The following is a 27,710-nucleotide window of genomic DNA, read 5'->3' as shown; positions in this document are numbered from 1 at the left end:
AAACACAATCTGCATTGCACAATGCATTTAAGTAAATCTAATAGGAGGGTTGAGGAAGATAGCAAGATTAGCTTGACAAAGATTTGTTGCTAAACAGACTTTTCAGTTCCCCAAGCCCAGACGCACGGAACTTGCTCCACCCCAGGCCTTCCATTTGCTTCGTGGCTCAGCTGATTTTGATGGCGTTATTGTGAAGCAAGGTTTGTGGAGCTCCAAGAGGGAATAATATGAAAAACCTCCGTTCTCTCTGTTCCCCTGTGCCTGCTTGCGGTGCTGGTGAATGGGCAGCTGAAGGATCCCGCCCTCAGCCAACCATGCTTATACCCTGTCCTCTTTGTGATCCCCATGACAGAGCAGGTCCCTCTCTGTATGTCCCTCATGCAGGTCCCTCTCAGTGCTGCTTTGCTGGTGCATGCAGCCTCCCATGGCCATGAAAGGGTTTTCCTCTCCTCTGGCAGCGGCTCTGTTGTCAGAAACAAAGCAAATCCTGATCACTATTGAAGGAGCAGATACGCCCTGTGTTTCAACATCTGAAACCAGGCCCATCAATCTGAAACTGTTCCCCACTCCCAGTGCCAACAGCTCCATTAACAACTATGCTCCAGAAAGAAAGGAAATTGCTTTTCCCCTCGCTGCCATGTCAGCCCACCATTTGGAAACTCCCCCGCATCTTCCTTTTCATGCTGGAGGTGGTGCGCTCATCTCTGTGACCTGCAAGCATCTGCTTCCCTGGTTTTCCGCTTCGCCGCGTCTCTGTTTAGACACTGCTATGCCCTGTCCCACATACTAATTACTGACTTTTTGCTTCTGAGGAGCTTGATTCATTCTGGCACATTTTCCCACGTGAAACTGGACCTAGAGCCTTGGAAAATATCTTAATGGACACCGGAGTAAGTCTGAGATTAACCCCAAATCGGCTGCTGTGTCTGAGCTAACAGGCATGTCTTTAGGACTGTGAGTGTGGCAGCTCCCAGGGTGCAGACCCTGGCCCTACAGTGGTCCCAGCTGTGGGCAGTGCAGTAGCAGCAAGGTAACGCTCTGCAAGAAAAAGCTCTTTGTTTTTTCCCGTCTGAGTCTCACTGTGTAGTAGCTGATTTTTGCGTACTGAGGTTTTGTCCCTGGATGTCCTCAGTGTTGCTGGTGCATAGACCAAAACAGAGGCTTGCAGCCCGGCGGTGCAGCAGCAGGAGTCCCTGTTGCAGGGGCTGGGCTGTGATCTGTCTGCTCATGGCAGTAAATCTGCCTTACAGCCCCGGTTAGCCCAGAGACTGTACTTCAAAGGTTTGGCAGGAAGGGAGGATTTCTCTCCTCTCGAAATGAATATATTAATTTTGTATTTGTGAAGTTGAGCACAGAGAAGCAATCCTTGCTCAGCTGCTCTTGCAGCAGAAGCTTTCATCTAGGCACTGATGATAAGTAGTAGGTACATTTGACCTCTGTGTAATTTAAGACTTTTTCCTTACCTACGTGCCTCTCCCCAAATCCAAATTCTGCATCCAGTGAACATGTGCTGTGTCCTGGCAGCTTCAAGCATGGACCCAAGGACTTGATGCAGACCTCAAAGCCCCCCCCTCTGCAGTGTGCTTTGAGCTCAGCCTTCCTTGTAGCTGCTGCTGATGAACCCAGGCAGCCGCAATTTCTCTTCACCACCATTACCTTTTGATGGCTTGACCTCTTTGCTGCTACACTTGAGTCGCTTTATGATTTCAGCAGAATTTCACTATTATTTATTCAGTTTCCAGTTAAGCCTGATGGGTGCTTTTGTACCTTTGGCATATGAGAGACTGACATTAATTTATTTACACGGTTAATCAAACTATTGGTGCTGCCTAATTTTTTTTTTCCAATTTCTTAACATTGGATGAATAATAAGAATGGAAAATCTGGAATGAGACTTGTAAGAACTTTCCTTCCTTTCTGCCAGCAGATCTAGTTGAATGTTTTTGAATTCCAACCATCAATAATATTTTGAGAAATTTCAGAAGCTTTCATAAGCTCTCCAGTGTCTTGAATGAAAATTGAATTTGTGACTTCCTATGAAATTATTTCCGGTATTTCACTGGTAATAACACCTGCATTTAAAGCTCCAACCATGCATAATGACTAAGGATTGCCATCTTCACTGCATTCTGGTTTGGATGGTTACGTTTTGCATGCTTCGTTCTCACTCTATTCCATTTGTGTTGCGTGCTGTATTTTACCTCGTGCCCTGTCCCACAGTATTGTGTGTGTAGTTCAGAGAGCCATTGTGCTCAGTCCCAGAAGGGGCTGCGTTTTGATGGCTGCGGAGCTTTTTGTATTGTATAAAATCCTTCATCTGTTTCACGGGGTTGCCAGGAATGATTCTTGTTAAATTTAAGGATAGAAAAATGTGTCTCACCTCAACTGTATTGAAATTAGATTAAGGATCACAGGATTAGCTCTTCTGCATTTTTAATGTACTTATTGGTTCGGGGCCTGTGGGGATTGAAGCATATAAATGAGGTTTGTGCCTGTGCCTGGGCTGTGGAGCAGCCGGCGGTGCTGGGCTGGGCAGAGCAGCCATTTCCATCGCAGCGGGCCTCTGCCCCACACCTGGCTCACACCCATTGTATGAGGAGCATGGGGGACTTTGCTCACACTGCCCCCCCCCCCCCCCCCTCCATGCTGGAGCCAACCGGACAGCGCACCTACAAGACGTGGGTCTTTGTCTCCTGCCCTGTGGTGCGAGAGTGCTGGTACTGTGGGCTTCAGTATTTGCTGAATGCCATCTGACATCAATTTGTGTGGGAAATATTGCAGTTCTGTTCCTAAAAAAAGATAATAATACTGGATGATCAACAACTTTGGTGGGTGTCTGCCTGTGTGTTATGGGGGACTCTGAAAATCTGAAAGCAGTGGTTTGTGCATTTGATGGTTTGCTCGGGAGATGATGAAAAATGACTGTAAAATATATCAAATGAATGAATAAGATTTCAAAACAAGTGTAAGTGATGCAAGTGAAAAACACAGCTCTTGTTTGGTTGTAGTATGGGGCTTTCAGGTTAATTTAGAGCTGAAAAATATTGTTTCTTCATCAGATGAAGAGATTAAAAGTTGTCCTACTGGTTAATTTTCCATCTTCATTAAGAACATGGAAAAGTAAAATTCTGCATCGTCGCTGCTCTCACTGACTTCACTGGGATTGCCCACACAGGGCCATAAGTCTGAAGATACTACATGACATCCTTGCAGTTACTAAAAATGTGGATTTTTTCTTCTTAGGCCCTCCATCCGCACCCCAGAACCTGATTTCCAACGTCAACGAGACGTCAGTGAACTTGGAGTGGAGCGCCCCACAGAACAAGGGAGGACGGGACGACATCTCCTACAACGTGGTGTGCAAGCGCTGCGGGGCAGGGGAGCCCAGCCACTGCCGGTCCTGTGGCAGTGGTGTACATTTCAGCCCCCAGCAGAACGGGCTGAAAACCACGAAGGTTTCCATCACTGACCTCCTGGCACACACCAACTACACCTTTGAGGTCTGGGCAGTGAATGGAGTGTCCAAGCACAACCCCAGCCAGGACCAAGCTGTGTCGGTCACTGTGACAACTAACCAAGCAGGTAGGAACCCAAATGCACTTTTGATTCCTGTCTCTTTTGCCCTGTTTTAGGAAAGCTGTGGTTTCCATTAAATTTTGCATGAGAAAATGAACCCAAGGTACCCTAAGACTCAAAACTGGGTGAAACCCTTATTTTCTGGGTTGTTTATATGGATAGTTTAAATTCTTTAGAGCCAGAAGAACCGAGGAGGGTTTGACTAGCATAGCTGGTTGCAGAACTGCGCTGCAGCACGCAGCAAGGACACTGGGAGGCATTCTGCGGAAGCAGAACAGCACGGCTGCAGTGGAGGACGCAGAGGGGACATAGCCAGGGCTGCTGAGCAGCTCAGCCCCTTCTCGGAAGACCCAGCACATGGGCTCAGATGTGCCCTTGGTGCTGGCGGAGGGCACAGCACAGCCTGGGGAGCGCAGCACTGCACTTCTGCCTCACCCAGAAAGGACTGGGTGAGATTCAGAAAGAGCAAGTAGGTGCTCACTTGCCTGCACATTAGCTTTCCTCTCCCTGCAAAGTCAATTAGATTCTGCCCCATTATTAAATAAATACCTCCTTAACCTGCTGCTAACAACATTTCAATTGATCAGATCTGGCATCACTTGAGAAATCCTATATGAGCTTTCATCTTCGCACTGGCTGATTTTTGCATTTCGCTCATCTGGAAGAGTGAAATGCTCTTTCTGTTTATACCTGATTCTTTCAGATACCTTAAGTGCTTCCAGTTTTTTCAGTTCCCTGTGCTTGACCTAACAAAGGTTGCAGCAGAACAGGGCTTAGCTTTGATGATCATTTACATGATTTTTTCCTTTAATTACTTGAGCATATTTCTTGTTTGCAGGTAGCTAGGGTTTCAAGCTCAGGATCCAGGTTCAGTTTTTAATTTAATGAACAGAATTATATACATTTGAATGTGACACTCTTCTATATGCAAATTAAATGTACAGACTGTGAGACTGGCTACAAGACTGTCAAACCTGTTATCTAATTGCTCGCAGCACTGATTGCCTTCAAGTCCCACAAACGTTGCAGGCATTCAGCACCTCGGAGCATAGCTTACAGGGCTATCATTTATCTGTAGAGTTATGGTGTAAGAGACAATATGAATATTGTATATTCTGAGGATACTGGACTGTGTGTGCTGTGAATTCTGTTTCCTAGTAGAGGCACATATAAAGTAGGTACGCATAATCAAAACTTGCAAATCCAAGCTGTAGTCCACTGCACTTCAATATTAACTGTGAGAGGTGTGTTTAATTTTGCAGTCACAGTTGCAAGCGAAATTGTCAAGTCCCAATTGAAGCTCCTTTGAAAATCTGGTCCATTTGTTTTGTTCTTTACACGTGCAGTTGACAGTACGATGGTACAGCATCCCTTTTAAATTATAACTCAAAAATCAAAACTGTCTTTTTGACTGGTGAAAAGACAGAGTCATAGGAGGAAGCTTTGGGAGAACGCTGTCATATGCTATATGAGAAGAAAGGGTTGAGAATGGCAGCAGGGACGGTGTTTTTGTACTGTGAATGCCTAGCAAAGAGTATTTCTGACTGATTCTGGCGTGTGTAAGGATTAGTGGGTGCATATATGCATAAATGAATGGCATCCATCTACCGTGTGAAAATTCTACCATCTTATGCTTTAATATGCAAACCGAGATCTGATTGAATATGCAAATAAGAATTGATTTTGTTTATTATCCATGAGTAGCAGTTTTTCACATCAGGAAATTTGTATTTTTGCCAACATTTCCAATTATAAAACAGGCCCAGTCTATCAAATGCTTCAGAGGGCTGGAGAAAACTACTGCTATATGTGAAAATTAACTCCAAGGTGCTCATCTTCTCCTGTTCTTTGCACAACTTTGTGTATTCTTCTGCATAGAACATCTAAATAGAAATCTGTGGCCTAAACCTATAGATCTCAGCTAAGATAAATAGTGCTTGAGTATGCAAATAATCCCATTGATTTCAGGGAAACCACTTTCCCGAGTAAAGATTTGTAAAGTTGGGCCCTTGGGTTTTACGAGTACTGATCTGTTTAATCATTGTAAATGTGTGTCTGGGGTGCAGTTAAATTCCAGTGCCACTCATTTTCTTTCACTATATTTCATTATAGAGAAATCATGTCGTGATAGAGCTCTGCCATAGACGCGTGTTTGATTTTACACCTTTCTCATACTAATGTAAAGCAACCTTGGTTCCATTGCAGGAATTTCTTATTTTAAGAAAGATGGGAGTCAAACTCCTCTTTTCACAAAACTCTTTCTGTGTTTTGCTGATCAAAACAAAGCTACCAACACGGAAAATCTGTAAAGTGCGCTGTCATTTTTGCTGTCTGTGTGCTTTCCAACATTTGATAGGAAAAAAAACAAAGACGTTAGCATGGTTCTTTAGTGATGTGAGCAGTGCTTTTGGGTCACATCCTGGGGAATTTGCTGTCACTGTTTGCAGGAGGCACATCTTAAATTCAGTAGAGATGATGAGAATGCAGGAGAGTAGGAGATACTTCACCAGTCTCCAACTGACCTCCCAGATACGCAACCACATAATCTGCAAAAAATACATTGAAATTTTAGAGCATAGTTTTTAATGTTAGAATCAGAAATGCCATTATTTATCCTCTTGCATTGGTGCCAGCCCCTAAGGAAGGCGTGCGTTGGGAGGCACAGAGAAGACAATGAGAAATCAGTTACCGGTGTATTCAGCACAGAACTGAAGAAACGTGTTGCGGTGACACAAAAGGTGCCGTTGAAAGGCACAGGTGTTTTTTTGTTTGCTTTTGCCATTTTACTCCTGGAGATAATGAAATGAGGCTGTTTACTTTCCACTTTTGTTTAGAAACTCTTTTCAGTTTCCAATACTGTGGAAAAATGTTTAAATGAAAATAAGCTTTTACCATTCAAAGTGGGATCAAAAAGCGTTTGAAAAAGTATTTTTCCTGCTTCCTTTGAAAAGATTCTGGGTTTTATGGCATTTAAAAAAAAAAAAAAAAAAGGAATTTAAATTTCAGGCTTAGAACCAAGTAAACATTTCTATCTCTAAGAGATAGATGACATTTTAGGGATTTTTTAATGGTGAATTCAGCTTGCTATTATACATGTTTGGTATAATAATATTTTTGAGGGGTTTGAGATCGGAGCTGCCACTCTTTTCCTGCATTAGATAAAAAAGTAATTAAAAAAGCAAAGGATGGAGCCCTGAGCGGTTGGAACTGGCAGCCAACACCTTCCCAGTGAGTACTGGGCAATAGTGGTACCGAGGGGCCCTCCCAGCAGCGGTGACTTCTGTGCCTGGCTGGCTGCTTTTTTGCTTGAATGAAGTCAGTATTTTGTCCACCCTTAACAAATGTGAAACGACGCGTGGAGGAGATGCAGCCCGGCTCCTCCATACGGTGCTGCTCAGAGGCTGATTGCAGTGAGGAGCCCTACCAGGCAGCTGAGTGAACAGCTCAGAAATCTCAAGGCTCCTATTTTTTTTTTTTCTTCTCCTTTTCACTCAGGATAATGCCCTGAAGCTGTTCAAAATTAAAAGTAAATCTCTCAATAGAGAGACCTTGTTCACAGCAAGCGGGAAGCTTTTGTTTTTTCGAAGGGGCACTGAGCACTTTGTGTGTTACTGAACAGCTGAGCGCCCAGGTGCCCTGCAGCCGCGTTGGCTGTCGCGTTCGGCTGTGTGCGTGGTCGAGGGCTCAGCATTTGGGTCTGGGTTTGGTGAGGGACGGGCTTAATTCTTGCTCCTATGCTTTCAGGAGATAAATGCTCGATGTTTCTGAATAAACAGACTGCCTGGTGATTTGTTACCTTGTTAGGTACCTTGGGCTCAGTGCATTCTTAAGCGGACCGCCTCAGCTAGGTGGAGAAGGATATGCCAATTAGGATGGAAAAAGCAGGCTAACTGAATAAACTTACTCTTTTTCCCACCACATCAGGCCAGCTATTTTCGTTACCTCCTGTGCTGAGGATCAAGGACTGATCTTAGGAATGTCTCGGGCTCCCTATCCCATTTTTCCCCTTCTGTGCTCTCCTCCCTCCTGCCTCCTTTGTCTCCAACCCCCACATGTGCTTGTCTAGCTGTCCGTTGCCTGTCCCCTCTCCATCTCACAGCAGAGCGGCGTGGCCGGTGTGCTGCCATCCTTCCCCCCCTGGGTGCTCCTTGGTCCCTCGGTGCCACTTGAAGCCCAGCCCCACTCCAAGGCAGGAGCAAAAATGGGTCATGGTGCCACCCGGAGTGCTGCCGGGAGTGTCTGCATGAATGGAGGATTCTCCTGGGACAGCCAAACTGTGGTGAACCCAAAATACGGATGTTCAGCGCAGGGAAGGAAAATGTCAGCTGCTACTCAGGTTTATTTGGCCTTTAGGTCATTTTGTTTGTTTGCATTCTTAATTCTATCAGTAAAAAGATAAAAATGAGAAAGATCCCTGGAGGCTGCTCGTGTTGTCGGTTAGAAAGGAAGGTGGAAGAACTGGGAGCCACTTGCTTTCCGATGGCTCGCAGGTTCTACTGGACTTGTTAATAGGGGAATATATTCCCATTTTGTATTTCAGTGGGTCTCCTTTGAAAGCTCACGTTTCCTTTCAAATGTTGATTAGCATTCCTCACGTGTTGTGCTGAACAGCACGGAGAACGCATATCAGGTCTTACATTCTGCCAGTGTGGCTCAGCCCGTGCAGAACTGAATCTGCAGTCAGTAAAAATTCATGGCCGTGCACTGCCCTTGGTCAGTGCGCACTGCATATATCGGCAAAGTAATAGTTGCTCAGACAGATCAAAAGCAAAACATGCCAAAGCCAGTAAACCTAGGCTTTCGGTATTTTCTTTTTAATATGCTCCTTTCCTGGATATTTATAACTATCTATAAAGAATCGCTCCATAGCAAAACATCAAAAGACATTGTTAATTAAATTTCAATTGCAGAATTTTCTTTATGTGACAGCATGAATACCTTAAACTACTTCTAGCAAATAAAATTAACAGGTGCTCTGAACATTGACATCGCCCTTCCCAGGACCTACAGAGGCTCCGGGCGGGTGGGCTGCCCAGCTCCTGCTTCCCACTATTTCCAGTCAGTGGTTCCCTGCAGCTGAAGGATACAAAGAGCCCATTCCAGGGGCCTGTCTGCAGGCACCGACTGGCAGGAAGCTCGTGCTGCTACCTGGGCGCGTGTGAATGCTCACAGCACGCTGCCCCCACACCCTGTTCCCCAAAAGCCTGATTTAAAAATAATCCCTCGGCAAACAGCTGGGTGTGGGCCAGATGTCCAGAGCACGGGATGTGCTTCGTACTGCTGGCTGCTGCGGGTTTCTTTATGCAAAATGTCCGTCTAATGGAAAAACGGGAGTTGCAAAGGGGTGTTTTTATGTTGCTTTAAGGTGTTTGTACTGAGGGTGATGGATCAGCAGTCTCCTTGTTCCTCAAGTGGAGCTGTGTCAGACGTGAATTCAATAGGGAAAGAGATTCAAAACTGGTAAGCAGGGGTGATGTGTGAGCGTGACACTCCGAGTGATTTGTTGCAGCATCTTGCAGAATTCCAGGCTAATTGTATGCAACTTTCTCATTTTGAATCTAAACCAGTGTGGTTTCTAAGGCTTTGCACTTATCTGCTAGACATAATTAGCAACCCCTCCCCTCGTTTTTCAAGCAGAAGGGCTGGGACAAGTTGTCAGCTGCTGTGGGGTTCCACCTGCCTCGTCCGTCCTCGCCTGGCTTCTCTGGGGAATTTGGCTCCCGCTGTGGAGATTTGCATCGGAGGGAGTTACCACAAGGACTTCTGAAGCAAACCAAGTAATGTCTTCTGGGAAACCACAGGCCTTTCAAATAGAAATGTGATGGGAGATCCGTGGAGATAAGTGAGCCCAGCATAAGAAATTTGGGAATTGTGTGGAAGCAAACAGTCAGGGATGCTTTTGGATTGGCAAATTTCAGTATTTAGTGTGAGATTCCATAGTGTCCCTGGGAGGTCAACTGCTGGCCGTTTCAGATTTCTTCCCTGCACCTTTAATTATGTGTGTAAGATAACGTGTCTGCGTAAGGAGCTTCTCCAAGCTGACAGATGCAAGTGGGAGTTTCGTATTAACAGCTCTGCTCTTGCACAGGCTTTAACTGATGGCCTGTAATAAATGTGCAGTTGTAGGTATACGTGCTGCCGTCTTCAAAACAAAACCGGGAAAGCTATTGTTGGGAGGGATTCAATTATTATTTTAAGGTAACTGCAGCTTTCCACAAAGAAATAATAATTAAAATAACGATTGCCTGCTTGCTGGCAATGCCGTCTGCACCACCCATTTCCATGAATTTGTATTCAAGGTGGGGGATACAAGTCTTGGTCGGAAGGGAAAAAAAAGTGCTTTCTAAAGATCCTTAGTAAATAACCAGCTTCAGGGTTCAGTGAGCAGCTCAGACAAGTTGTGTGTCAGGTAGCGCCAAGAAGTAATTGCAGCATTTAAATAAAGGTTTGGTCACACTGTTGAAAGGATCTCATGTTTGCTGTGCAAAGTGGGGGTTGCTACATATCCACCTTAGGAAAAAGGTGTTTAATTTCAGGACTGGTTGGCGTTGACCAGATTTATAATGACAGAAATTTACTTTCAAAAGGCATCAAATGTGTTCAAATGCGGCGCTCAGTTATGGAGGTACAGAGGAACAGCTGGTAAATGCTCAGGGCTGAAGGTGCGGTCCTGGAGCTCTCGTTTGCTCCGCAGCGTTTAACTGCTCGTTTCCTTCCACCAGCAGCACACTGCCGCTGCTCACTCACTAACCTCGTGTCCAGTCTGAGCGCGTCCCTTAAGCAGTTTGCAAGGAGATATTTTGACGTAGAAGGAGGCTTGGCCCAAGAGGTACTTGTGGCTACCGAATGTTTAGCTGGGCTTCTAAATTTTCTAGGTGCTTTTGCAGCTGACTAAATTAATGGGAAAACAGCCAGAAAGACAGCAGAGTCCAGTCTGCAGTTGAGCAACAAGAAAAGGCTCCGGAGAACTTTATCAAAGCTTCCATTAACCCCCCGCTGATGTCCTCAAACAGGATTTTTTTGAGAGAGTAGAAATACAAAAGCCGGGCTGCACAACTGCCCCTGTGTGTCCATTCAAAGGCTTTAAATCCGCACAGTTACTAATTAAAATGCCATGCAGTGCAGCACAAATAAACACAGCCAGTCCCTGAGTCCCAAAGTTTCTGCCCCGGCTTGGTTTGAAGGGCGGGATGCTGAGCTGACCTGGCAGGGATGGGCAGTGCGGCCCCATGTGGTGCAGATATTCTGTCCTTGCATGGGGAGGTGCAAAAAGTGCGTCGAGCCCATCCATATGCGTGAAATGCTATTCCCAGAATGCCATCCCAAGGCAGCCTGCTATTTTTTTATTTATTTTTTGCATAGCGTTGCGTTGAACCATGAGGGCTAAATAGAGCTGTGGCATGTCCGCTGGATCTCTATAATCATGTTTGCCAGGTTTTGGAGGACATCAAAATGCTGAGCACACGAGTGAATACCGCTCCTTTCATAGAGAAACGTCACTTCAGATTTAGCCCCACGTGTGAACTGGCGTGCAGGGAGCACTTTATTATCATGGCAAGGCTCCAGTGGGCTTCCCCTCCCAAACAAAGCAGGCAAACGCAGAGCCTCTCTCTGCCGCTACTTGAAGGATTTCATGGCGTCGTCTTAGATTAACGTAATCTGCCTTCATTACTAAATTCGGGAACCGGGATCCCAGAAGCCTTAGCAGGACGCTCAGCTAACAGGTTGAGGTCTGTGAAAGCTGTGATTTGTAATCGGATGGTGACAAAAATGAGAATTTTTTAGATCTTTTATTATAGTTTAGAGGGGTGTAGGGAGCTGTGGCATCTGTATTTTATGCCCGTGGTCATTTACATCTTAAGCTTTCCCGTATGGAGAAGTCCTACTGAACTCAAAAGGAAATTATAACATTTGTCTCAGCTCTCTGAGCTCTTCCGTTAGGATTTATTAGGATTTTTATCCCTGCTATTGAATTCTATTACTCAGTCTTAAAAAGAAGATTGACTGATTCTGATTTTTTATTAAATGCTTTTACAGTTCAATAAAATCTCTTTGGTTTTGTCTACATTAAAATACATTGAAAGTATCCATGGATTATAACAGAGAGAAAAAAAAAAACACCTTAAAATTGTAATAGGCTTTGGATATAAATGTCTTTCAGTTCTGTAGATTTTTGAAGACTGAAAGGAAAGTGCTGAAGCTTTTAATTAGCTTTTTATTGGCTTTAATTTTCTATGTGCCATTAAATGGCCCCATCAATAAATAATAGAATAAGGCAGTTTCGGCTAAGTGAAATCGGAAGGCGTAGTGGGCTGGAAAAGGTACCTCCTATATGAATGGAGTTCTGTGCATTGTCCATTTATTTTAGCAAACAAATAAAGGCATGATCTCAAGACAGCCCACTCCAACGGCTCCCTGGGAAGATTGCACTTGTCTAGATAACATAGTGCGTTCTTTAAATCTGTCCTCTGAATCAGCCTCAATTTATCTTTCTTAGCATAAAGGGGGATGCGGATGGAACGGCTGCACCCTTCCCTCTCGTTTATCAGGATACTCCGTGTGCACATAAATAAGGCAGGAAGCGAGAGGGACGTGTGGGCAGCTCGGAGCTCTGTTCTTTGGGTTGAGCTGCCCTGTGTGGGCATGGAGGGCTGCGGCGAGGTGCGGGCTCCGCTGTGCTGCCAGCCTGATGCTGTGCAGCCCAGCCTGATGTGCAGCCCCGCAGTGCTCCCACCTTTCTGCTTCTGCTTGCATGCCTGCCACTGCTGGAAGGTAGTGCTGCGGTTATGCACCTGCTGGAAGGACTGCTGGAGAAGAGTGGGCTGAGCGCAGAGGGATACTTGCTTTGCACTGCTTGCAAACGTGCAGTTTGTCCTTAAGCAGAGAATATTTTTGTGTGCCAATGAGCTGCAGCCATCACCGTTCAGAGGGGCTCTGCAGCAAAGGGTATCCTACCTTGGGCCAGAATGATCCTTAAATAGAAGTTACTAGCTTCATCTGCATCAAATATAAAAGTGACCTGATGATAAAAGTGAACCAAAAAGCGCTTTGCATGCTGTCAGAAGAAGAAATGACTTTGAATTGAAGGTTCTGAATGAAAGTTGTGTTTTTCGTTGCAATCCCTATTGGCTGCAGCCCATAAGCACCAGGAGGACTGCTGCAGGAGAGCCGGGGCTCCTCTCGCTGGGAACTGTGGTGCTCCTGGGGTCCCCCTGCTGTGCTGTGAGTTTGACAGTCAATGAAGGACTCAGCATGCAGCTCTCCATGCGATGGCTGAGCTGATTTGGGACTGTTGCTTTCCCAGGATTTGATTTGCCCAATACAGTAGATCAGTTCTGCTCCAGGAGTTAAGCAGAGCAGCACTCTTTGTACAACCCCGGTCTTCAGAACCTTCCCAGGTTGATTTTTTTCTACTTTTTTGTTTCCAGGATTTGTAATGGCACTTGCACTGCACAGGAAGTTCTAACAACTGTCCTTCCCACTGAGGAAGCCACTTACCATATCCAGTAGTCACTCCATTTAGGGTTTTGCTAATTGACACACCTTCTGAATGAATTATGCACCAGTTTTCAGTATCTAGCATAAAACCAAAATAATGAAACCCCTGTGTGAGTTTAATTATGTGCCACCTATGATGTAATCAGTTACTGACACCGTGAGCTAAGATTTTGCTTTCAAGGCTTGTGTGTTTTGGGAAGCTTAAGGCTGTTCCCCACTTTGTCCCTCATCTGTTTCTTCTTTTTTTTTCCTAATGATGAACTTGGGGTAGCTTTGGCTTTCCAGCAGCACTGTGTGCAGAATGCAGTTCTCTTTCTCTTCAGCTCTATTTATGGTTTTTAATTTCCTGAGAAGTCTGCACGTTGCAGTGAAGGAAGATGTGTTCAGTTCTGGTGAATGTATCTGTAAGAAGAGCAGTGAGTATGAAGGCCCAGCAGAACTTGGTGTGCTGCTTTTTAATTCTCCTTACTTTTCCAAATTCACAAAGCATCTTTTCTTCCACTCAAGACGAGGAACACTGACGGGGTACCCTAGAACTGTGGATGTCCAGGTGCTGTCAGAGCAGTGTCCTCCACTCCTCCAGAGCCCACAAGACCTGAACTGCAGGCTCAGGAGGGCACATTTGGGATCCAGCCCACATGTGCTGCTGGAGCCCCTCACTGCAGTGTATCACAGCGGGAGCAAGGTGCTCGTGCTTCTCTTCTGTCTCCATGATTCTTGGCATTTTGATGGTGGGTGATTGATCTGAGAAACCCAATTGGCAATTTATAACTGCTATTACTGTAGCACCTCAGAAGCCAGGATGAGATAATGTGGCCAAATCTATCTATTAAAATAGCAAATGCTGCTTTGGGAAAATGAGTCATAACATTTATTTATTTATTTTGTTGAGAAGATGCTTCAGTATTTCCAAAGCATGTAAGTGATGGGGCAGAGGCTTTTATTTGTCCGAATTTCAAAGAAGCTTTTAAGCAATTATTTATAGAATCTAATATTCTTAATGCTGAGAATGAGTGATGAAGGAAATTATTTAATACGTATATATCATCTAAATATCTGTGTTTAAGTAAAAAGTAACCATGTGACACTGAAAGAGAACAGCTTAAGATGTGTTGCCTTGGGTAGTGAGTCCCACATTTGCCCCTTAGTGGCTCATACCTGGTGGCTTGGTGTGAGCGTGAAAAAGGAGCAGGAGTGGGTTCTGTCAACAGGTGTGGGCACGAAGTGTCAGATGACAGCTGTCCTTCGCCATGTGAGAGGAAGGGTTGCCCCTTTGGGATACTGATAGGAGCTGAGTCAATATGTTCAGTATTGTTTCATTGATTGTTGATGCATTATTACACGAGGTTGAACAGCTGCACAAGCTGAGAGATTTGCAGGGCACAGAAGCAGAAAGTAAATTCATTGATCCTGCAGACTTGAAGAATGGCAAGCTCTTGAATTAGCTCTTGAAGCATATGCAGACATGTCCCAGCTTCTCTGTGGGTAGAAGGATGAAAGAAAGAGAAAGAGTAGCTGGTTGTTTGCTTGACTTGAGGAATGGCTTAGGGAACAGGACATGGGCATCAGCTAGGGGCTTTTCATGCATCCTTGCTTTGATTTGGTAGCTTTTATTTCCCTGTGGAAGGAGCTGGAGAAGGAGTTTGGTTTGTCCTGGCAGCTCAACAGGTCCCCATCGCACCCAGCAGCATGGGGGGAGCACAGGCTGCTGCTGGGCGGAGGGGGACGGGAGGTGGAATTCTCTCTTGGGGATGCTGCTCTTCTGGGGGGAGCAGCAAATCGTGTGGGTGAGGTGGAATTGCCCTGGGGTTGGTAAGTGGTTAGATTGCTAGGTGTTGCTAGAGCAGGTGTTTTGAGAGGCTGGGGAATGTCCTGCTTCCAACATCATGATCTGTTTTAATGACTTGAGGTTACTGGCTCCTGTTTCTTGCTCTGGTTCCCTCAGAGCTGTGCTGTGTCCCAGCATTGGGAGTTTCTGCAGGTGCTGACTGGACCAGTGCCTGGGAAATAACAGAGTAATTCCCCAAAGTTTTCAACCCTGACTGGAGTCATAGGACCTTGCTTCCAAGTGTGTGCCTGCTTCTGGTCCTAAAGGAGGGCCCTGAGAGCTCCAGCGATCTCTGATGGCGCTGTGTGGCCCCTTCTCACTACTGCTCTCAATCCACTGTAATGCAGCAGAGCATCCCTGTTAGCTTCTTGAGGCTACAGAGTTTATTTTTGTTTATCCTGGGTCAGATTCTAACCTCAGCTGGAGGGAAGAGTAACGGCAGTGTGACCGGCTTTGTGACCAGAGGCTCTAAACCTGCTCAGGTCAGAAAGCTGCTGACTAATTCCAAATCTTAACAAATTGCTTATAGCAGTGGAATTTCTTTGAGTAATCTACAGCACAAAGTACGTTCGCCCTTCTTGTGTTAATCATTATAGTTTAAGCATTTAGAAATGTTGCTGATTTTTGAGTGATTGTAATGTTCAGGCAGATTTTTATAAATTGCTTTCCACTGAAAGCCTTGTTTTCCTGTTTGTTTTAAACTGGCATTCATACATACAGGAAATGCACACACAGTATTCTGCCATGTTTCTGTTGGCAACTATTAAGTTATCCCTGTCAGAACATGCCAACAGGATTTCTTAGCAAGCTAGTGGGAAGAAAACAAGCAGTTCTCAGACTAAACAGACCCCGTGCTTGAGCTGCAATACAGATCTCTTGCTAAATGTTATGTAGATTTTGTAGTCTTCTGCTTGAAAGCAATCATTGGGATTGTGGGTTGCAGATTCAGATCTCTGGAGTTACTCCAGACCTGCATTGCATTAACAGATGTTATGATTTGGCCTTTACAGTTGGAGGGCCAGCACCTGAAAACATATTGGTGCCAGGTGGTGGTCCCCAGGAGGGAGTAGCCAGGACAAGACGTGCCTCGGTTGTGCAAAGTCTTCGTCATCCTCATCTCAATGCAGTTTCTGATGTGATCCATAGGGAACTGTGGTCAGCCCTCAGCTCCTATAATGGGTTTGATCAAAATGAGGGCAGTTCTGGTGCTAAAACTGACACACACAGCCCAGAAAATAGCCAGGCTCTTTATGGATCCTCAGTTGCTGCATGCCTTCAAGAACTGAAGCTGGAGTAGGATGGTAAATATACAGCACTCTAATAATCCTCAACTACTATTATTTGTTGCTGCTAACAGCCTGGGTTTTTCTGGAACCTTTTGATTTGATGCAAGTCAGAGCCAGCTTTTGTGGTTTGGCAAGATTTACAGTGCAGGTTCTTTTGGGAGAGGCAAGAAATGAAAACTTTAAAACAGAGGAAATATTTAAAATGTAATAATGCAGTGTTAACAGTCTTTAAAATCTCATTTTCTAGCCCCTTCCTTTATGAACACATCATTATAAACGTAAGTGATGTGGGCTGGTCCCTAAGTCTGAGAGCTTGTCACTTGTTTTTCTTAGAGCTCAAAGGTTCTGTGTGGTGGAGACTGGAAGAAAGGAAAGACTTGTTTGGAGATGAAGATGTTGTAGGAGAGAGTCCTGTGGCTGAGCTGGTTCTTTTCCTGAGCAGCATTATGCCCATACCAAGGAAAGTATGGTTGCAGAAATACAGAGGGACTCAGGAAAGAGGCCGAGCTCAGCTGTCACATCGCTTCACGTTTTGGCAGCCAAGGCTGTCAGATGTGGGTGAATAACCTTGGGCATTTTTCTCCAGTGGTGCAGACTCAAAGTCTGTGCTCTAAGTGCCAAGGCTTGGAAGGGCTGGCCCGACTCCTGGCCTGTCCCTGTCTGCAGGCTGGGAGCGGTTCCTTGCCAGTCGTCATTCCTTGGGGAGGGAGAGGCAGGTGCTGGGAAGATAGAGGGCTAGGGAAAGCCTTGGGAGGCTTCCAGTGGCTCAGTTGAGCAATCAGCGTTCTGGCTCCTTCTCCAAGTCCTGTTCTGGCCCGGTTATCACTTGTACAAATGTTTGCTCCGCGTACACACAGAGACTAGTGAGCTAAATTGGTTCATTTTTAAAGTGCACATCCAACCTGCAGTTGTGTTGGACCCCAGAGAGACGTGCAGCTGTCATCCCGGCAGCGAGGATCACTGCCAGGTTCCAGCTCAGTTCCTCAGATGTGCGGAGACACTTAAACTTTGTGTGTGCAAACAGGTTCACAAGTGTGAAAATCTTTCAAGTGCTCATCCTTATGTGCATATATGGGTTACGCATATGCTATTTGGAAATTTGGTCATGGTAGAATGTGTTCTCCTTTGTTGGCAAGCAGATTGGTGGGAGCACCGCCACCCCTGCGCTCCAGTGAGGGATGCAGTAGTGATCACAGTGATCTGTCTGTGCAGGAGGTGGGGTGAGCAGCCTGGGCACTGGTAGGAAGCAGGACCGGGGTTTTGGGAAGGAGCAGAGCTGCCTTCTTTGCCATGTAGGCTGGTGTGTGTAGCTGAGAGGGGCTGGATGCTTTTGCCCACACTTGATTTAAAGCCACTGTGGCAGTCAGGAGAATAAGTGGCTCCCTACATGAAAAGAAGTATCAGAATCTGGCCTGGAGAACATGGCCTTCAGAAGTGATTAAAAACATCTTTGATTCTCTGTGCTGTATATCCTTTTCCTGCTGTGAGATTATTTGGTAATATAATTTACAAAATGCTATGCAGAAAACCCACAGTATTGCAAAGTAAATATTTGAAGAGAAAACACAGAATGTGCCAGGTTTCCTTAACTGTTTTGTTCCAATTAGTACCAGATCTTTCATTTTCTTGTTTTGATTTCTAAGAGGATTTTTCTTCAGTGTTAGATTCTCAGAAATCTTTTTTCTTTTTTTTTTTAAGTAATTAATAATGGAGCAGGCTTTTAGTATCTACCCTGGAAGGTAAAAACCCTTAATCACAGTAGCATCATTAGTGCTTTCAAGCATTTAATTTTGATGCTTGACAAAGCGCATGGCCATTGATAAGAACAAATAAGTGTTGTTGTGTGCAATTGAGGGAAAAAAGAAAAGCATGAAAACCCCTAAGCTTCAAGTAATTAAATTTAAATATGTTATTTGAATTTAGCTGAGATAATGTACAAACTGTGGGTATATTTTTCAATCAGTGAAAGACCCCTTGAGTAAACATGATCCATTTAAATTCAAATCATGGGGAGTGGAAAGTAAACCCTGCTGTGGTTAAGAAGGCATCTTCACTAGAAGACTGGGCATTGTGTATGTGGTGTGCGAGCACTCATGTTCTGTATAGTTTCATAAAGGGCTGTGTTCACTCATGGGTGCCTACATGCCAGAGACTTTGTTGCATCTATTTATTCATTTATTTAGCTAGTTAGTTGTCTTTCCTCCCACCCCCCCAGCCCTTAATTTGAACCGGTAATGAAAAACTGACACTGCCATTTCCACCTTTTAAAGTGCCTCAAAAAGGTTATAATTCAGCACTTATTAGCCTTGGGATATGACTTCATGGCATTTGGGTGAAGTTTTTGCAGTACATCTGTGCCTCTTTCTCTCTCTGTAGGCCACAAGCTCAGAACTGCAGTAATAAAACTACTAGTAGGTGTTTAATGGCAGGTTATTGAGGAAGTAGATAAAAGAAAATTGCAACATTCACATCAGTAGGGAGTGGAGTTTTTTGAGGGAGAGGAACTGCTGAGCTTTGAACTAAGAAAGTTACACTCTCTGCTTTTGTTCCAGGGGACCCCTTTGGAATACCAAGATGCCTTGTCATTCTTCCCTGGGAAGTGGGCTGCTCTGGTGGCACTGCTGTGCCGTGTGTGCTGCCTGCATTTGTGGGGCGGAATAATTTGCTGTTACAAGCAGTGATGGTTCAGAAACAAAGTTTTGCTAAGTATTCCTTTCCAAATACCAGGGAGCAGGGAAGAAGAAAGCACAACAGGTCAAAGACAAAGAGGTCTCCCATTCTGAAGAGAAAAGTATTATGGGATCTTATTGTGAATGTCTTAGTTACGTACACTGTTCGTTTGGGTCAGGCTATCCACAATGTGTTTTATGTAGGAATGCATGTCTATAATGAACACTTGTCCATGCATATATAAGAGAAAGTTCTGCCTTTTAGTCTGCTCATGATCTAATCATCGTTTTACAATCTGTTACACATTTATCTTCACATCATCCCTAAGAGGCCATATGAAGGCAAAAGGCAGAAGATCAAAGAATGTAAATATTTTGCACGAGCTCACCTGGAAGGCTGTTCCTGCTGCCTGGATTGCTGTGATGAGCTGGCGCAGTGATGTCCTGTTTGTCCAGCATGCTGCTGAGGCCTTCTGCCTGTAGAGGACCGAGGAGACCCAGAGCTGATGTTCTTCCAGAAGGCCCATCTTCTGGTGGGGCCTTCTATTGACTGGCCATTTGGTGGATCATGGAAAACACACAAATAAACTTGATGTGCAGGGCTATTTGGAGAAACTAAAATTGGATAAGGAGGCTTTTCTCCATGCGGTGAGATAACTGTAGTGACTGTGGTTACTCAACCCAGTTCCTCAAGATCCTTGAGGTGCTATCCTGTAGGACAGACCAGTATAGGTCTGTACTGCAGAAATGCTGACGACCTCCTAGACGGCCTCTTATCATATGGGTTCTTTGTCCCGTAGTTGGACTTCAACACTGAGGATTTCTGTAGTGTACGGAGAGTCAGGATATACAGCCAAAACAAAAACTAGGAAGGAAATTGGTCATCAGCAGAGACAGAAAAATAGATTTAAAATAGGATAAAGTTGCATAATGATTAATATTTGACAGATGCAAAGGACAGGAAGGTGAAAGTAGGGCCGTTCCTACAATTCTAGTAGTGAGAATTAAGAAAGGAATTGATGTACAAGTTCTTTCCTGTCCCAGAGGCCAGAAGCATGTTTATTGCTGTATGGAGTAGTGCCTAACATCAGCTGTCCATTTTTGAGAGATACGAGGAAGCACATTTGAAACTGTATAAAACTGATCATCTTCCACCAGGAGTGGAAGTTAATATATATTCTCGTGCAGTAAATGGCCATTTTACAACAGAGAAGAAATGCGTTTTCGTATAGCACTTACAGCCCAATATTGAAGGACTCAGTAAATTCCAATCTAAAAGCCTGCAGAAATGAAATGGAAAACTGAGGAGGGTAAAAAAGAGGATGAAGGAAGGAAAGTGAACTTTCTGTTTGCAAATCTTGAGGTCAGAATGGCATAAGTGAAAGATTCTCGGTAAAAAGAATTGCCTGTCTGCCCTGCATGAGGCGCGGATTAACTAAGCAGATTGCTCTCTGGTTGGTTTATCAGTAATGTCATGTGTGGTGTAGGGTAACAAATCTGATTTCTAATTTATTAGCTGAGCGGCATTCTTACTGCAAGGGGGAAAAAAAAGTCCTCTGCTGAGGAACTGTGAGGTTATTAAGGAGGTTTGCAGTCATGCCACAGATAGAACTTGATGGAGCACACCTGGATCCTCCCTGTTGGCTGTGTTTATAGTCTCCTCTGTCAGCCGGTATTTGCCTTTGCATGTGAGAGACAGACAAGGAAAAAGAGAGAAGAGTTCTGGAGGCATTTCTAACAGAGATGCCAAACTGTCAAATAGTAAATCAGGAAGCAGCTCCCTGATGGCTTCACATCAAGAGGAGACACCCTTTTGTGACTTTGTGGCGTCTGCTGGTTATTTTCACTTCCATCAGAACTGTCTGATATGGTCAAGTAGGTTTGAGGCTTTCAACATTCAATTTTCCTTTCATTTATTGTGACTGTTTTATTTATTTGTCTTTCTCGATAGTTTTCAAGGATATGTGTTTCAAGGATACTTTTTTCTCTCCTTAACGCTTTCATGGATTGTCATCCTGAAGTTCAGGGTAGAAAAAGAAACAAAAAAGAAAGGGAAAAATGCAAAAAAAGAAAGAAAAAAAAAAGAGCAATATGTCTCCAGCTTCAGGAGACAAAAGAAGAAATATATTCAATTTAGGAAGACCCCTAATCTCTGGTTATACAGGACAGCTTTGTTAGATAAGATTAAAAATTTCATGAATGTCCTTCCTTATCCCTGGAGACTCTGCCATTTATACCAGCTATTGTCAGCATCAAAAGAGCTTGATAACAGCTGGCCAGAGACGTGACCACACAGCAACACAACAGCAAGAGAGGGGCAGCCGGGTTCATAAATCTTTGGAAAACCTGTTCCCCCATAGCCTGCTACTATCACAGTCAAAGGGAGGCTGCATTGTCCTCTCACCAGTCAAAAACCTGAACTTCAGCATTAGCGGGGGCTCTATTGAAAGTGCAGGGTGCACAGCGAGATGTTTTCCATTATCATCCTTGTTGCAGCCCTTATTACTGCACACAGATACAGTTTAAAGGATCTTTGAGTAAAGCTTGTTGATAAGTAGAGTTTTCCCAGAAATCACGCAGCCCTTATCCTTGTCAGTGCCATCCTGCTTTTTTTATTCATCACATCCATATAGTGTCACGTGGGGCAGGACCAGGTTATGCCAGTTTCACATGTGGGGGACTGATCTCCAATATCTTCTGTCAGGGAAGGAGTGATCAGAGCCAAAATCTGGCCCTGGTCTGCAGGCGCTATACACAACCAAGGGCAGAAGAAGGGCAAATCAGGAAGCACAAATTGGCCCAGACTCTTAAAAGATGAGTTTCCTGCTTTTCATGGGAGGGTCTAAATTCCTGCATGTTCAGCTTTATCTAGTTTTGCTTAATTCAGAGGTAAAATTTTCTCAGCTTTAGAGATTAGTCCTTCCAAAATTTCACAGTTCTTGTAGAGCAAAAGCTAATCAAGTAACACCAGTTCATTTCAGGAGATAGAAGAGGAGAATCATTATGGACCAGAACATAAAGACAAGTCTATGCACTGTGCCTAGCAAAGGTTAAAAAAAACCAATAGGGCAGGATCTGTTAGTGTCTTCTACCCTTTTGTGGAGGTTTGTACCTACCTGCCATAAGCATTATGCTGCTTAGGAAACTATAGCATTATTCCAAAGCTTACCTGCCTGGTATCACTCAGAATCCAAGAACAAGCTTTATTAGAAAGAAATTAAATGCAGTTTTGTTGGAGAAAACAATGCTTAATACTTCCAACTCCCACACAAGAAAAACAGTTTCTGAAAGTGCTTATGTTGCAATTAAAAAAAAATATGCCTCATTAAAACTAAATTTTTGCTTTTTTTTTTTTCTTGTCAGCTCCATCCCCAATTGCATTGATCCAGGCTAAAGAGATAACGAGGCACAGCGTTGCCTTGGCCTGGCTGGAACCTGACAGGCCCAATGGAGTCATCCTGGAGTATGAAGTCAAGTACTATGAAAAGGTACTGTTAAATAAATAGACAAACAAGGAGTTTTGTTTGGATTTGGGGAGAACTTTTTACTTTGTTCAGTTTCAGTTTTATTTCCAGATAGAATTCCATCATTTGAAACCAAATAGATTCAATCTAATAACATTCAATTAAGGATTTCATGCACTTGAATGGTTGCTTGACATAATAAGACTCATCGACTGTTCCAACTGTATGGCATGAGTTTATTTTGTAATTTTTTCTTACCTAGGAACTGAGCTTTTGTAGCAAGCGTATTTATAATGAGAATCAATAATGTTGGGCAGAAGTGAGACATAAGTTTTACATCATAGACAGAAGTATAATAACGAAGCATATAAGACAGTAATAATAATACGATCTGTTTGCCAATAGCTTCTGCTTAGAGTGATGGTGTGGGCTGGATGGCTTTTAATAGAGAATAAGGAAAGAAAATTACATTCTTCATACTTTCTATGTTAGAGGGAAATGTTATTCCTACAAATAACTTCTGAGCTATGGAATTATGAAAAAAGCTATTTTCTTTGAAGGTCCCTTGCAAAAATGAACAATTTCCTGCTCTTGCTCCCATGCTCTCTCTCTCACACACATGCATACTTTTTTTTTTTATTAATAAAGGTAATCACTTACTTGCCTCCCTAACGCAAACAGAAAAAGGCAATTGATTTTCAGGAAAGCTAGATTAATGCATTTTTTGATGGATTTTCCAGACAAAAATTAAATAATTTTAAAGATTGGGCTTTCTGGAAGACATTTTCTGAGTCTTTTTTTTTTTTTTTTAACTATATTATCAGTTTTTTATAAGGCTTCTGGCTTGTAGGAAGAAAAAGAGAGTGCCAATGAGTAAAATGTCTGCTCATCAGGAGGCTCATACTTGAGGGTTTGGCTGTTTTCCAAAGGATTTCATTGTGTGATTTCTTAAGTAATCAGTGATATATGAACATCACACCTACCATCTTATCACTCCTTTTTTGGCTTGCTCAGTGCTGGGGGTATTGAGCAAGGCGGACAGCAGCAGCCCTCGGGACGTATTTTGAGAATTCCATGGTTGTTACTCATCTTCTTTCATCATCCTTTTGGCAAGGAAGTGGGATTCCATGGTTCACGGTGCAGTGAGGCATTCTTACTTGATCACCACTGTATTCTTTTCTTGTTAGGACCAAAACGAGCGCAGCTATCGCATTGTGAAGACAGCCTCCAGGAATACTGACATCAAAGGTTTGAACCCCCTGACTTCATATGTATTTCATGTGCGGGCCAGGACAGCAGCAGGATACGGAGACTTCAGTGGGCCGTTTGAGTTCACAACTAACACAGGTAATAACATGCCTGCTGATATCTTTCTTTTCCTTGAGTGAAGAGTGGAAATGTAACTGAGCCGCATACTGGGATTTTCCTGTTGGTTGCCTAGATTATGGTGTATTTATCCTGGGAAAGTGTTCCTCCATGTCTACATGACTATTAGAGATGTGGTAAATCTGACCTTAAACGTCCATTTGGATATATTCTCAAAACTAACAATGACAACACTTCAGCATGGCAGAAGGAGACACATGCTCTATAAATATTTAGAAGCCATCGATGCTGGAGAGATTTATGTACCTATTTTGTTAAATGTAAATGTAGATGTTTGCACATGTTTTTGGAGTATCTAATTTGCAGGGGAATAGAATGCTGTTACTCCCTTTTGCAAGCTGTTGGCATAGATCAGTTAGATGTCCTACATCAGCTCTCATACTTGCACTTTCCCTTGCACAGTTGTGTAAAGACAGAATGCTTGTATTATGTTGTCAGTACGGCCTTTCCCTTTGTCAAGGGAACATGCAGATTTCCCCCCCCCAAAGTGTTTACTTTTCAGTGTCAGGAAGGTGATGTGACCAAGCCTGTATTATTTTGGACATATAGGTTTGTTTAAATCAATTTAAGGTCATGCCAGTCAGTGGCAACATCCTTCAGGATGTTAACAGTTGAAAATAATCAATCCAGCAGGAAGACAGAAGACATTTTAAGACAACTTATTCTCATCGTGTCAGTTTGGGAGTGATCATCTGTCCCCACTGAGAGAAAAAGAAAGAGAACAGTGAAAAGCAATTAGGAAGGTGTAAAGAAATAGCCATTATACCCTCTGAGCAGCATCGAAGGAGAGAAGGAGAGTGAGTCCTTTTTCCCAGTGAACTGAACTTCCCAAAATCATTATCAAACATCATGTCTTCAGCTAATTAGGGCCCTCTTGGAAAATTGTGTCAAATGACTATATAATAAGGGCCTGAAAGTAGATTTGAGTAGTACTATAAACTGCCCTCACAAGCCAGAAAGCCTCATTGAGTGCTGCCTAGGTTGATTTTTTGAGGTTGTTTGACACTAATGCTCTCTTCTGTTTCCAGTTCCTTCCCCCATCATTGGCGATGGTACCAATCCCACAGTGCTGCTTGTTTCAGTGGCTGGCAGTGTTGTTCTTGTGGTCATTCTCATTGCAGCCTTTGTCATCAGCAGGAGGTAAGAACTTAAGCTTCTCTCTCTCCCTATTTCTTTCATGAGGGAGCTTTTTGTCTCCTCCAAACAAAGCTAAATTCTTTGATTAGCATCATAAACAGTACATTTGCATTACAAGCCTTCTCCCATGTAGCTTTGATCTTCTCAACATTAGTACCACTAAGGCATGTGATGTAATGGCAATAGTTCCAGCTCTATTTGCTCTTGAAATGCAAAGCTGATTCCAATAACTGGCGTTGAGAATCAAGACAGCTAGAGATTTGTGGTTAGCCTAATTTGAAGTTAAGTTTAATGAGTATGGGTACAGTAGATTTTTTGGACTGACTCCTGGTACACAGGGAATAAACAACCACACTGTTGTGAACTAAGCTATCAGGCTGCTGTTCTTGTGATTTCGTCTTAATCTGCATGGATCTGTATTAATCTTTGGGTTAGTCCTTCCAGCATGTATGGAAATGAGTGTAAAACAGAAGCTACAGTCATTCAGTATCCATATGCAGTAAACAGAAAGAGTCGATGGTTACTTGGTCAAAGCAGAACCATAATCTTCTACCAAGTACTTGCTCCTACCCCCACACTCAAATAGTGCATCAGGAGCAACCCTGCAAATGGGAGGACAGCGTAGTAGAAACACAGTGTGTTTCTGTCTTCAACTTAGTGTTCAGTCTCATTTAAGAAGATCAGCATGATTTTGCCTCAGTGTAATTCAGAGATAAAATTGGACATATCATTACTGCATCTGATGCGTGGGATCTGAGGGACAGAAGTTTTGTCAATCTCTGATGATCAGTTTAATGGCATCAGCTATAAATGTGCACAAACTCCTCTTGATTTACTCTCTTACCTTAAATTGACTTAAAGAGCAGTTAAGTCACTATGGTTATAATATCTGGAACGTAGTCAAGCATTGTAATAGCTTTCTGTGGGTGTTCACCTCAAAGCCTCCGTGCTGGCAATAAGAAGAGCAGAACATATGAAAATGTAATGCAGAGAGACAGGTTTATTAAAAGCCATTGCAACAGAAAATAGCATCACTGAGCTTGATGACTTAATCTCCCCTTTGCTTTTATTGATCACTTTATTATTTAAGGCAGGATTGATAGCAGGATACATTGGATTTCTAATTATGAGTCGCCACCTTGGAGAATTGAGCCTGTCGAGTTGCTTTGAGATGATTCCTTTCCCTCCTCCCCCTATAAAAAAATTGTCACTTCTCAAGGCTGATAAACACTGCTTGGTGATTGGCCCTCAATGGATCACTTTTTAGAAAATGAAATGTCAACCCCTTGCCCTCATATTGATTCTCTTTAGTATTGGCCATAAAGCTGTCAAAGGAATGGCTGCCAGGAGCCAGGTAGCTGACAGACTTGCTGGAGAGGGCCTGCTCAGCCAGGTCTTCTCTCCATTCAGGCTGTCTGTTTGGTTATCTCTGCCCACAAGTGTTTAACTCGGACAAAAAAGAAAAAGAGGAAGAAAGAGGAAGAGCAGGTGGGCAGTAGAGACATAAGGTTGGTCCAAGCACTGGGAGGAATGGTGGCAGAAGTGGTCTGGTGGTAATGAATTCAGAGATGTCCCATAGCTCTTTACTGGTGGGTCCTGGGGAGGCTATGGAAGGGGAAAGACAGCAGGAGGAATGAAATACTAGGGCAGTGAAACTGCTCTGTGCATACTAATGCATGGTGCCTTGTTAATTAATAGCCTTCCTCAATACACTGCTCTCCAGTAGCTGTAAGTAGTTCTCAATAAACAGAATCTGTTTTAATATTCACTGTTACACAAATGATTTTAAGCACTTTACCAATGTCATTTAGAGGTGTGCGCTTTGGGGATATTTCACGATGTTCCTGTACCAGCTGAAGTTAATAGCAAAATAATTATACTTTGTTCCAAAATTACTTCAGCTGAGAAAATGTTTCTTTGTCCATAGAGTCCCCGTGAGGAGATTCTGTAATATTGCCATGACCTAGAAGTCATATTTGTATAATCAGAACCATGCTTTGGCCTGCAGACATGGCCTCTCTGCATCCGTGTGCCAAATGTTGGAACTGGACATATGCTGGTGGTGCCCAGTTTTGAACCCTGGGTTATTATTACTAATTTAGCATCGTGTTTTTTCAAGCAATTACTCAAATCCCAAAATTCATCTTCTCAACTGAATTTGTCGAAGGACTTTGCCTTCAGGCAGCTCAAGCTGCTTTGGGCTGTCCTCCAACCTGTTTGTGTCTATGTGAGAACTAATCTGCCTAAACGTTTAAGTTTACTGAGGTTAAAATGGACAGAGTGATACAGCAGGAGTGCAAGCATTTCTAAGCCCTATCCTACAGGACAAAGAAATAAAATTAGAGTACTTGAAATAGAGTTTCGAATGATTTGGGGAAGCATAAAACAGTAAGAGCCACTTGCTGGAGGGGATTGACTGGAGTAAGTTGGCTCTACAGAATCCTTTGGCCGTCCAGAAGTTTCGATCAGAAATTCTTCTGACATTGCTTTACCATGTGCTCCACAAAGGTAGTTGAACACAAATGCCTGCCTTTTGCTCCTGCTTTTGGCTCCGCATGCTCCACCAGCCAGGTGCCTGCGTGCTGCCAGCTCTCTTGTTTGGGGTGGAAAGGTGGAAGTCCAGTGCTGGCTGGGACACAGGCTCCCTGCTGCTTCACCCCAGTGTGTGCTAATAGCCTCTGGCTGGGCACAGACCTTCCCCCTTTGTATCTCCATGCCCCACCTGTAGGTTTCCTTATGCCTCTGACCCCTGCAGCTTCTGAAAGCTTCTGTGTTCTTTTCCTGAATACCTCTATTTAATCGCCATCACCCAAATCCCTGTAATTAGGGAATTCAAGCCTGTGACAAAGGCTCCCTTCTGCCATTC

The 27,710-nt window shown here is 43.7% G+C and overlaps 1 protein-coding gene across 5 annotated transcripts in view; it reads left to right on the top strand.

The window, feature by feature from the left end:
• Positions 1-27,710, top strand: part of EPHA4 (EPH receptor A4) — a 248,618-nt gene that overhangs the window by 200,771 nt on the left and 20,137 nt on the right. For all 5 annotated transcript variants that reach the window (XM_040705461.2, XM_040705462.2, XM_040705463.1 and 2 more), the window contains 4 exons: positions 3,244-3,582; positions 22,221-22,345; positions 23,509-23,668; positions 24,736-24,847. In XM_040705461.2, the coding sequence (XP_040561395.1) occupies positions 3,244-3,582; positions 22,221-22,345; positions 23,509-23,668; positions 24,736-24,847 (736 nt within the window). The remainder of the gene's footprint in view (positions 1-3,243; positions 3,583-22,220; positions 22,346-23,508; positions 23,669-24,735; positions 24,848-27,710) is intronic.

Source organism: Gallus gallus, chromosome 9 (assembly GCF_016699485.2).
Source record: "Gallus gallus isolate bGalGal1 chromosome 9, bGalGal1.mat.broiler.GRCg7b, whole genome shotgun sequence".
Lineage (NCBI taxonomy): Eukaryota > Metazoa > Chordata > Aves > Galliformes > Phasianidae > Gallus > Gallus gallus.
The sequence above is the reverse complement of the archived record's forward strand: the minus strand, read 5'-3'. Positions and strand labels throughout refer to the sequence as shown.